Source organism: Sinohyriopsis cumingii, chromosome 3 (assembly GCF_028554795.1).
Source record: "Sinohyriopsis cumingii isolate HCF-2022 chromosome 3, ASM2855479v2, whole genome shotgun sequence".
Classification (NCBI taxonomy): Eukaryota; Metazoa; Mollusca; class Bivalvia; order Unionida; family Unionidae; genus Sinohyriopsis; species Sinohyriopsis cumingii.
Genome location: NC_142963.1, coordinates 58,793,032 through 58,805,937, shown reverse-complemented (window position 1 = coordinate 58,805,937; position 12,906 = coordinate 58,793,032). Strand labels below are relative to the sequence as shown.

General features: G+C 33.9%; 1 protein-coding gene across 5 annotated transcripts in view; it reads right to left on the bottom strand.

The window, feature by feature from the left end:
• The window catches only part of LOC149802928 (renalase-like), a 41,109-nt gene that overhangs the window by 24,250 nt on the left and 3,953 nt on the right, over positions 1-12,906 (bottom strand). For 4 of the 5 annotated variants that reach the window (XM_089952419.1, XM_089952420.1, XM_089952421.1 and 1 more), the window contains exons 3-5: positions 11,712-11,857; positions 2,663-2,836; positions 418-591 (exon numbers count right to left, since the gene is read on the bottom strand). In XM_089952419.1, the coding sequence (XP_089808545.1) occupies positions 418-591; positions 2,663-2,836; positions 11,712-11,857 (494 nt within the window). Of the gene's footprint in view, positions 1-417; positions 592-2,662; positions 2,837-11,711; positions 11,914-12,906 lie in introns of all 5 variants that reach the window. The other variant, XM_089952423.1, reaches the window with a different exon arrangement.

Below are 12,906 nucleotides of genomic sequence, written 5' to 3'. Positions count from 1 at the left end.
CAACATTAATAATAGCTGAGTGGTCTCACCATTACTGATCACTACCTTCTCACCTATGTCCATATGGGTTTGAATCTTGGGCTTGGCCATTGTGGGTATCGCAGAAAGCATGCCAGTAATCTTCTATGGGTATTCCCAGGTTGTTCATCCACCAGTTATACTGGCCAACATATATATCATGTTAAAATGATGGCATTAAACCCACAACAACAACAAGATAAATAATATGTTATGGGTTTATGAAATTACATGATATTAGTTCATCTGTTACAAGGACTTATGAATTGTTTACAGAGTGAACAATGACAAACTTTTTGTTCCTGAAACAACCAAGTATATGAATTGTAAAAAAAAATCGGATTTACTGATAACATGATCACACAATGTAACATGGAAGCCTGTACTTTAATATCTTACCAACTCCTCTTTTTCTGTTGTCAATAGAGACAAAACGAATGCAGGAATTGTCTGTCACATATTTAGCACTCCATGGGTAGTTCAGTTCAACTCCTGGCTGGTAGAACAATCCTAAGGCAAATCTAGAGGAATAGGTGACATTTTCCAAATTCTGTTTTACTTCTTTTTGGGATGCTAAAAATTAGAAAGCACAGTGGTCCCTCACTATAATGAATTTCAGTATAACACTATCCTTTTTAGATGGCTGAATATATCATAGACCCTACTACATTGTGTAAGAGTAATAATTTGTATAATGTACCCCAGTATAACGTGATCTCACACATAACACCACATACTGGCTAGGTGGGTAATGATTAAATAAAAAATACAAGCAGACAATTTACAGCTCCCTGACTGATTTGACCCAGTATGAACAGTATTGGATTAATGATAATGTGAACTATGAGGCAAACACAAGTAAACAAAAAATATGGATAAGTTTGTGGTCAAGGGTTGCCAACTAGTAGAATGTTGATTGACAAGAAGACATCATAAAGAGGGGAAATTGTTTTATTATCTTTATTTACTGGTCTGAAATACTGGTATATTAAATAAATAAGTAAACTTGTTTGACATTATTGACCAATTTTGATTATAACAATCTTGGGGTCAACTGCAATTTACCAGGCAGCCAGAAAGATCTGCTAGGCAGCAAGATTTTCAAAGCTGGTTGTCCAGAAATAAGCATGAACTGTCAGAATTTTTCTACCCCTACAAGAGTACAGTATACACTGTAGTAATATTACATAATATAATGGGATAGACCTGTATTATTAACAGTATTTTTATAGGTGAAGTTGTCATATACTGTAGTAATTTGTACACAGTGGTACTATTACATAATGTAAGGGAATCAAAGACCACAACTGCATTATTATAGGTATTGTTATAGGTGAGGTTGTTATATGCTGAGGGGATTTATACACAATAGTACTATTACATAATGTAATGCGATCCAAGGCCATACCTGTATTATAAAAGGTATTGTTATAGGTGAGGTTGTTATATTCTGAGGTGATTTATACACAGTAGTACTATTATATAATGTAATGCGATCCAAGGCCATACCTGTATTATAAAAGGTATTGTTATAGGTGAGGTTGTTATATGCTGAGGTGATTTATACACAGTAGTACTATTACATAATGGGGGCCCCGAGTGGCCGAGTGGTCTAAAGCGCTCTTCGTTACGGATCACTGCCATCTCACCTCTGTCTGCGGCGGTTCGAGTCTAAGATTCAGCCAATGTGGGCATGTGAGAAAGCTTGCCAGTAGCTTCTCGTGGGTCGGTGGTTCTTTCCGGGGTTTTCCGGGTTCTTCCTCCACCATTAATACTGGCCGCCATGTATAGCCTATCGTGCTGAAAAATGGCGTTAAACCCCACAACAACAACAACAACAACTATTACATAATGTAATGCGATCCAAGGCCATACCTGTATTATAAAAGGTATTGTTATAGGTGAGGTTGTTATATGGTGAGGTGATTTATACACAATAGTACTATTACATAATGTAATGCGATCCAAGGCCATACCTGTATTATAAAAGGTATTGTTATAGGTGAGGTTGTTATATGCTGAGGTGATTTATACACAGTAGTACTATTACTTAATGTAATGCGATCCAAGGCCATACCTGTATTATAAATGTATTGTTATAGGTGAGGTCATCATATATTGAAATATATTACAGTGTAACTATTATATCATGTATTGGGATACAAGACCATACCAACCATATAAAATAAACCGTATTATTCTGTGGTACCTTATAGTGAGGGGAGATAATTTATATAAACTAGTACTGACATAATGTAATGTGATCCTATGTCTTACCTGCGTAATAAAATGTATTATGTTATAGGTGAAGTTATCATATACTGAGTTATATTATACATAGTGGTTACATAATGTAATGGGACCCAAGAACATACCCTTCAATACAATAAACCACAATATACTGTGACAACTGAGCACTGTATACATTTGGTTTCAATTTCATGAACTTAATAATAACATCAATCAATATTTTCTGTTGTTGATAAATTAGACTCTCAATTATCATTTTTAAAAGCAAATAAAATATGAAGCACTGTGATATTTCACCAGCAGTCATGCTAATCATAAAAAACTACGCCAAGAATTAATCTAGAGTAATCCAAGCCAAGAATAAAGGTATGTAAAAACAAAATGAAAGAGTTACCTATAAGATGCTGTATATTGCCCTGCAGCTGCAATACCTGTGGTACTGGCACAGTCAAAACAAGAGCAGAGAACGCCTGACAAGAACCAGTCTGAGTGGTGACATAAATCTTTGATGGAGAACCAGACTCGATATCAACCTTTTGTATGTGATGATCTAGATGTAGTTCTGGGTCTGTAAAAGGAAGTTTGATAAGATTTTTCATCAACAATTTTGTAATCATTCAGAAAGTTACATAATGATTCTAACTAGAATTTCTCATAGAGACTAATAGAGAATTTTTGTTACTGACCTAATATACTTGCTGACTTGAGAGTAAAACTTTAAAAAATCAAAGCTAAACTGGTACAATTTATCTCATTTTGGTTGTACATGCAATTCTTTCCGATAACATGTTTTGTGTAGTAAGTAAACAATCATGAGTAATAATGACAAAGAAACCTCTGCATATTGCAGAAAGATACTTCCGCTGTTCAACAAGTCTGATAACGTCATCAAGACAGCCAAAGTTACTGACAACTTACACTCTTACAACATCAACTTCATGAATCTAATTATAATAAAAAATTAAAGAATTTGAAATAGGTTTTATTGTCATTAGTGATAGCATGTGTGTGTGTGTGATACTTAGAAAGCACGACATGAAACAAAGTATTAGTGTGCAACATTCAGAGCATTATTTTTTGTAGCTGTTATGGTGTGTTGTGTTGGCAACATGATTAAGATGGTTGAGGTTACATGCAACTGACATTTTTAATGCAATGTTACTGCAACATTAAAATCAATTAATTTTAATAAAAAGGAAAAGAAATTAAAATATGTGGGTGGGTGGATGTGTGGGTGAGAGAGATTGATGAAAGAGCATTGTGTTGTTAAAATGATGTGTAATAAGAGTGATATTTCTTTGTAGCTGTTGGAGGGAGATGGACAGGCAGGTTACAAGACATTGTAATCTTCACTGTTCAGTTACCTGACAACTGTGATATTTACCATGTATCATTGAAACCTTTGAATAAACAGTTTATTTTTGTTTCAATTATGATAGCCGTTGTCAAATTAAGCCAAATACAACACAGCTATTGAGAGTTATTTCATGATTATTAAATATGCCTTGAATTTTAACCAACACCAAGAACGTTATCAATGGATATTTTATAGAATTAGCATATGACTTGCAAAATTAAGTAACATAATATTAATTTATCCTTTCCATAAGTTAACTTCACATGTCCATAAATCAGAACTATTTCAAGCGTAGCATAAGAACTGTAAAGTATGATAATTCTTACTCGGTGAATTGTAGAGGCTTTGGTCATGCTTTGAGTAAATATGGAATACAGATGTACAAAAAAAACAGATCAAATAACCAAATTAACTCATCCAGACACAAAATAAATTTACTGAGAAAAAAGCCAAAGGATTAATACACTGATGACATACAGAGGTTACTGGTAAATCAATGAACAAAGGGTGTAACTGGCTGCACTATGGATAACAGATTAAAACTTGGTCTGTGGGCAGCATTTTTTTAGATTACTGATGTTACTGAAGGGAGCAGACTGCTAAGGACAGAGGCATGTGGCACTCTTCCATTGGAAAAGGCACTGCAGCTTGCGAGGCCAACAGCACAGCCAAAGCAGTACAACAGAGGCAGCCCAGGAAAGCCCAAGCCAGTGACCCCACAACCTGCATTGCTGCCATCCCCTGTCCACAATGCCACAGAACATTTCAGAGCACACATCGGAATCTTCAGCCACCTGTGCACCAAGAGACCTATCGATCTCAATCAAACACTGAATGACTAAAGTGGTCCTCCTCGTCTTGAGGGACGTACTCATTGATGTAATGGTAATGAATTAAAATTACAATTACTATAAAAAATGGTAGTAGCTGCTTACAGTTACAATTACAATGTCACACTGAAGTAATCAATTACAATTAGTATTCTTATGCAGAATACTGGAGTACAATTACCTTACTTCTGTTCAGTCTGTCACATCTCGCATTTCTCATTGATTAATTCAAATTTTGCACTGAGCAATGTTCTTCACACTAAGAGTTCAATGTAACACAATATAATATTGTTTAACTAATTTCACAAAATCTGTAAACAGTTCTTTTTTGTCTGCTGTTATACTGTAAGGTCCTAATTGTAATTATAACAATTAGTAATTGTAATTTAAGTAATTATAACGTTGCATCACTTTTCCAGAATTTGAAATCAATTTCAATTATTGATTACTTTTTGTGCAGGAATTGACCACAATTACAATTTTATATTTCAAGGAATCAGTTATTTAGTAGTAATTGATTACTTTATAATACTGTGGGTATTGCTGTAACTGCAACAACAAAAAAGCAACATGAACCTTTTACACTGTTGATTAAATCTGGAAACTGCTAATCACTAATTAAAAGACAAAGATCTCATTCACCCCATGCATTATGGATTGACTCCAAAAACATATGACATGCTCCACCTCTAGAGCGAAGTTCTTTAAAAAGATGTATCATAATGAAATTACTGACTTTGTGCAGTTCTTCACAAAAGATAAATAAACAATATGAAACTCTGAACTGACTATGCATGACCTTGACTGCTCCCTTTGATTTTACTATGCATGTCTTCAACTACTCCATTTGAACTGACTATATATGACCTTGACTGCTCCCGCTAAATTGGCTATGTATGACCTTGATTGCTCCACTTGCACTATGTATGACTTTGATTGCTCCCCTTGAACTAACTATGCATGTCCTTGACTGCTCCCTTTGAACTGTCTATATATGACCTTGACTGTTCCCTCTAAAATGACTATGTATGACCTTGATTGCTCTTTCAATCGACTATGTATGACCTTGACTATTTCCCTTGAATTGAATATGTATGACCTTGACTACTCCCTTTGAATTGACTTTGTATGATCTTGACTGTTTCCCTTCAAATGACAATGTATGGCCTTGATTGTTTCCCTTGAATTGACAATGTATGTCCTTGATTGCTCCCTTTAATTTGACTATGTATGACCATGACTACTTTCCTTGAATTGAGGGGCCCCGAGCTGCCGCATGGTCTAAAGCGCTCTCTGTCATGGATCACTGCCATCTCACCTCTGTCTCTGTGGGTTCGAGTCTCGGATCCGGCCAATGTGGGTATGTGAGAAAGCTTGCCAGTAACTTCTCGTGGGTCAGTGGTTCTTTCCAGGGTTTTCCTGGGTTCTTCTTCTACCATTAATACTGACCACCATGTATAGCCTATAGTGTGCTGAAAAATGGCATTAAACCCCACAACAACAACAACAACAACTTCCCTTGACTGCTCCCTTTGAATTGACTATACATGACCTTGACTACTCCTTTTGAACTGACAATGTATGGCCTTGACTGCTTCCCTTGAACTGACAATGTATGACTTTGACTACTCCCCCTGAATTGACTATGTATGACCTTGATTGCTCCCTTTGACATGACTATGTATGACCTTGACCGCTCCCTTTGAATTGACTTTGTAAGACCTTGACTGTTTCCCTTCAAATGAAAATGTATAACTTGATTGCTCCCTTTGAATTGACTATGTATAACCTTGACTGTTTTCCTTGAATTGACAATGTATGACTTTGATTGTTCCCTTTGAATTTAGTGTATAACTTTGACTGTTTGCCTTGAATTGGCAATGTATGTCCTTGATTGCTCCCTTTGATGTGACTATGTATGACCTTGAATACTTCCCTTGAATTGAATATATATGACCTTGACTACTCCATTTGAACTGTCAATGTATGACCTTGACTTCTTCCCTTGAATTGACTATGTATGACATTGACTACTCCCCTTGACAAATTGACTACATATGACCTTGACTAATCCTTTTGAATTGACAATGTATGACCTTGACTGCTTCCCTTGAACTGACAATGTATGACTTTGACTACTCTCCCTGAATTGACTATGTATGACCTTGACTGCTTCCCCTGAACTGACTATGCATGTTCTTGACTACTCCTTTTGAAGAAGCAATGGTTAAACATGTGATTTATATGAGCTTGGCACTTAAATGGTGGTTACTGAAATGTACTTTAGTCTGGTGTACAGTCTGTAGCATATAATGTTGCCTGTATTACATGTATGTTTTAGAAAATTGATATTTACACAGAGTTTTTTTTCTGTTTAGAACAAACCTTCCTTAACAGTTGTATTTACAGTGGATTAAATTAAGGACATTGGTGTTTATTTCAGTTTTTGAGATGAGGTCATTCAAATCAGTGTTGATTAGAACAATCTGAACTTGACCTGAAGACCGTCCTAAGCAATCATGGTTAAAAGGATTCAATACAGGTCATTGGTGTTTACCTGTTTTTGCAATGTAGTCATTCATAGCAGTTTAGTTTGGAACAAATGGTACTTTGCCTGCAGACCCTGACAAGGGGTCGTTGTGGTTACAAAAGATTAAATAACGGTCAGGGTTGTCAATCTCTTCTTTTGCAATGTGGTCAATCACAGTAGTATTGAAATGGATATGTTCCCTAAAAATTGTTGTCACATTCTGCAAGTGGCACCTAACATAATAAATCAGTACGACAATTATGGCCATAAAAGAAAGGTGTCAGTAATAGCATAGGTCCCTCAAGACAGGTTATATTGTATAATGAAACAATTTGATTACTTGATCAATGATCTGTGGTCTTCACGTTGGCATGTTCTAATATATAATTCATATTAGCGTGTACTTTGGGATGTACAGATGTAAAATTCACTTTGGCATGTACTAATATAAAATTCACTCTGGCATGTACTAATATAAAATTCACTTTGGCACATAATAATACATAATTCACTTTGGCATGTACTGATATATAAAGCATTTTGGCATGTACTAATATAAAATTCACTTTGGCATGTACTAATATAAAATTCACTTTGGCATATACTGATATATAATTCACTTTGGCATGTACTGATATATATTTCATTTTGGCATGTACTGATATATAAATACTTTTGGCATGTACTAATATATAATTCACATTGGCATGTACAGATATATAAAGCATTTTGGCATGTACCAATATATAATTCACTTTGGCATATACTGATATATAATTCACTTTGGCATGTACTGATATATATTTCATTTTGGCATATTCTGATACATAATTCACTTTGGCATGTACTGATACATAATACATTTTGGCATGTACTAATATAAAATTCACTTTGGCATGTACTGATATATAATTCACTTTGGCATGTTCTGATATATAATTCACTTTGGCATGTACTGATATATAATTCACTTTGGCATATTCTGATATATAATTCACTTTGGCATGTACTGATATATAATTCACTTTGGCATGCACTGATATATAATTCACTTTGGCATATTCTGATATATAATTCACTTTGGCATGTACTGATATATAATTCACTTTGGCATGTACTGATATATAATTCACTTTGGCATATTCTGATATATAACACACTTTGGCACATGCTGATACATCATTCACTTTGGCATGAGCATTCACTTTGGCATGTACTGATATATAAATCGTTTTGGCATGTACTAATATAAAATTCACTTTGGCATGTTCTGATATATAATTTATGTTGGCATATACTGATATATAATTCACATTGGCATGTACTAATATAAAATTCACTTTGGCATGTTCTGATATAACATTCACTTTGGCATGTACTGATATTTAATTCACACAGGCATTTTCTGATATATAATTCACTTTGGAATGTACTGATATATAATTCATTTTGGCATGTACTAATATAAAATTCACTCTGGCATATTCTGATACATAATACATTTTGGCATGTACTAAGATAAAATTCACTTTGGTATGGTCTGATATATAATTCACATTGGCATGTACTGATATATAATTCACACTGGCATATTCTGATATAAATTTCACTTTGACATGTACTGATATATAATTTACTTTGGCATGTACTGGTACATAATGCATTTTGGCATGTACTAATATAATGTTCTAATATATAATTCACTTTGGCATGTACTAATATATAATTTACTTTGGCATGTACTGACACGTTATACATTTTGGCATGTACTAATATAAAATTCACTTTGGTATGGTCTGATATATAATTCACATTGGCATGTACTGATATATAATTCACTTTGACATGTACTGATATATAATTTACTTTAGCATGTACTAATATGTAATTTGTATTGGACAAGAATAATAGAATCTATGGTGGGGTTTGCACTAAGACAAGGAAATCCCAGCCAAGGGGTTACATTTTCTCTATGCATGAGGCTTTGCTGAGTGAGGAGACAAATTATGTAACCCCGTGACTGAGATTTCCTTGTCTTGGTGCAAACCCCAACATAGATTATTTTTCTCACCTAATATTTTCCTTTAAAGCTAAAAGAACCTTTCATTTTTTGCAATATAGTTTAGCATATTTCACACATACAGTATTCATTACTCACTATTATTTCTTCACATTCATTATGTAAGTCATTCAGTCTTATAATGTGCTAAGAAAAGCAGAATAACAGTAGAAACTGTTCTGATGGCCTAAATGGTGTTAATGTCTGCCTCAGATGCAGGATTTTGCTGGTTTGAAACCTGGCCAAGTCATACCAAAAGCTTAAAGAAACAGTATTAGCCACTGTTTTGCTTGGCGATCAGCTTTTAGAGGTTAGTGTTAGGACTGTTTGGCCTGGTGTGACTGGGTGGGGCATGATGCAACATGTCTGCAGCATGATGCCCAAGTGCTAGACATCACTATAAATAGCCAAAATGCAGTATGTTAATGGGGGCTGTGGCATGACCTGTCCATCCAAGGCACATAATTTATATGTGTCAGAAAATAACATCATAAAATGTTTGAGAGTAATGAGGTATTGTTACATTTAACAGATTGGTGTTATATGAAATCAACAATAAATAATTAATATTTATTACAAGGAAACAATTCCACTGAGCCAAGCAGATGACAACAACGGTTGCATCCCCTGATAAAGTAGTTCCTAACATGTGGACACCATGATGGAGATGATCTGACCAAGATGATCTGACGGAGATGATCTGACTGAGACGACCGGACTGAGATAAGAAAAGAAAGGTTAACAAAAAAGCAAGATTTTGCTGTTGCATGGTTGAGAAAAAAATCAGATGTCATCCATACTCATTTTAAACAGGCATGGGTCTTTGTCACAGTGACTGACTTAATGAAGGGCACTTATTATTGATATTGTTGAATTATTACGTGCTGTACAGGCCTCTGTTCAAGTGTTCATGAACAGTGGTAGACGTTGTAATTACAACATCAAAAACCCAAATACATCATAATTAATTCTCACTAATAAAGATAAAAGTGACAAGTGTGGGGTGAGGAATTAGAACAGCTTCTCAATTAACAAAACAATAACCCTTTCATTAAAAATAACATGGCATTTAAAGTGTTGGTGTAAAGTATTTTGATATACCAATACTATTGGTATATCAAATTGTGATCCACCCATGACACAATAATATGAATATATAAACATTCTTTCAAATGCAGGCCTACAGAGCAGTGATGAATTTCTACTCATTCATTAATCATAAATGACATGAAAATAACAATAAAATGTATTAATAGTCCCTGTTTTCTAAATGGAATTAAAATGGTACACAATTTCATTGGAATCATTTTTTTTTATTCCCCATTCCCCTCTCGTGCGTAAGGGACTAAATTCTGGGGCGAGAGAGAAAAACATATTACGCTGGTCAAAAAACATTAAAACTGAACTTGTACCAAGTAACCTACAGCAATCTGGTTCATTGTAATGGTATGTTTACGCTTTCCTTGGGATCTATCTACAGTATTCATAATATCAATGATACATAGTTGCAATAGCCAGTCGACACTAGGCCTTTATGTTAAATTTGTCGGTTATGAAGCACACATACTGTAGCATATTTAATGATTTGTTGTTGGTGTTTCTTAAACCAATAATAATGTTCTAAAAATCGGTTATTAATTATTTAATATTAAAATGTCCAAATTGTTGCCCCCTCCACCGGTCACTTTCTCTCTCTGGATTATCGTAGCTAGATATGGGCAAAAATCCAGGAAAATATGAGCGTTGGGGATTTTTGCTTGTGTCATACGATGATGTCTCTGGAGCTATCAGTGATAGCAAAGTTTAGTCAAACCGTCCAAAGGAGAAGAGAGAGAGAAAGAGAAATTAATAGTCTTTAGAAATGTTAATTAAAGCAGAATAATGACTTACATGAACTGTCAATATATTAAAATATTTTAAATACCTCTTGTTGGTTCATAATTTCGCTTAGTTTCTATATCACCCTAATTTCCATACGTCAGTGCATGAATGCCTGACATGTTCAGGTTCAGTGTACAAGAAGTAACCATGTTTGTAGTGCACTACTTTCTTCAAAAAAAAACATATTTCATGTTTAAATCATGAATATGTCTTATATTCATTTAATAAATGTGAATAAAAATAGAAACTCAAAAAGAAAACAATCAACTTATCAATTTGCATATTTGATTGTAAACAACAAGAAAAATCATAGAACTACATTTTGTAGCAGACACACTTGCAGTGATGTGAGGAGTTCATTCACTCGGTCAATAAACAGTTGCCCGGAGCATATCAAACTCCATTCAAAATGCAAATATGTGTATTTGTATGTGATATAAATAAAATATATGTATAGTATGTTTGCTGTATCAATGATAAACCACTCGGCAAGCCTCATTTCCTTTTAATGAAAAATGTATACATCTCATGGTATATCATTGATACAGTATATATATATATATATATATATATATATATATATATATATATATATATATATATATATATATATATATATAAAATATAAAAGCATGTTTTGGAAAAGGATTTAACGTAAAATACGAAGTTCTATGTACAAAAAAATATGATGCATTTTATTAATTAAGATTTGCATCGATAGCTGGTTTGAAGAAAATTAGAGTATGAAAAATTAGGTTACAGCATCCACAAAATAATGCATCATACCAGCCTTTTGTAAGTAATGCTTGACAAGAGAGCTAACCCCATTTGGAGTAACATAGTGTTTCACATCCTTGGTTCCATCCTTTTGACCCTCTATCACTGCTGTCATAGGTTTTAGTAATCCTGCTGCTATTAACTCCTCATAATGGCTGAAAATGAAGCGACAGTTCTGTATATAGGTGTTGTTCATCTGTTTTTAAAAACACTGAAAATAAGGCAACAGGTCTGAATATTGAAGTTGTTGTTTATTTTATATACAAAACTGATTCATAATCTGTTAATTTACTGCATACCTGTAATCATAATTGACTGGATACCTGCAATCTTAATTCACCTCAAAGACACCAGTATATTCTTTTTTTTTACACTGAAGACTTGTGATCTAAGATTTGTCAACATCACTTTTGTAGAAGATATTAGCATACTTCAACGTGTATACAATCATAACCACTATATTATCAAAAAGATTGCAAAACAGCAACTTTTTCCCTCTCTCTCTCTCTCTCTCTCTCTCACACATGCACACAAATACACACACACACACACACACACAGTCCAATAACTCGACAATCAAACCATTTCTTTCATGATTCTGCAATCAGTTTGGGATAAACACACACACATACTTCTGCAAACTCATATGAACATAGAACCAGTCAACTATATTATTAAAATAAACAGGATGAATATATTTTTATTCCACAGTAATTTCTAATCAGCAAATTTTTATGTATAAAACACACATGTATGTATGTATATTTGCATGAATATATATATATATATATAGAGATTGTTCAGAGACAATGGGGGACAGAGATTTTGTCGAGATAATAGGTCATCCTGAAGATAAAAGTTTTGTAAAAAGTAGAACTGTAAATCTTGCTGTAAGTATTGCAGTAAAACAGTATAGCTTTTAAGGAGTTTATAAGGTCTTTTTAGAAGTTTATAAAGCCTTCATGGAGTTTATAAGGCCATCATGAAGTTTATAAGGCTTTCCAAAAGTTCATAAGGCCTTTATAATGCCTTCAAGGAGTTTATAAGGCCTTCCCAAAGTTCATAAGGCCTTTAAGGAGTTTGCAAGGCCTTCCAGAAGTTTATAAGGCCAAAGAATTTATAAAGGTCTTCCAGAAGTTTTCAAGGAGTATTTTTTCTTTTATAAATTTAACTTTTTCATACATTACTTTGTTTATCCCTATAT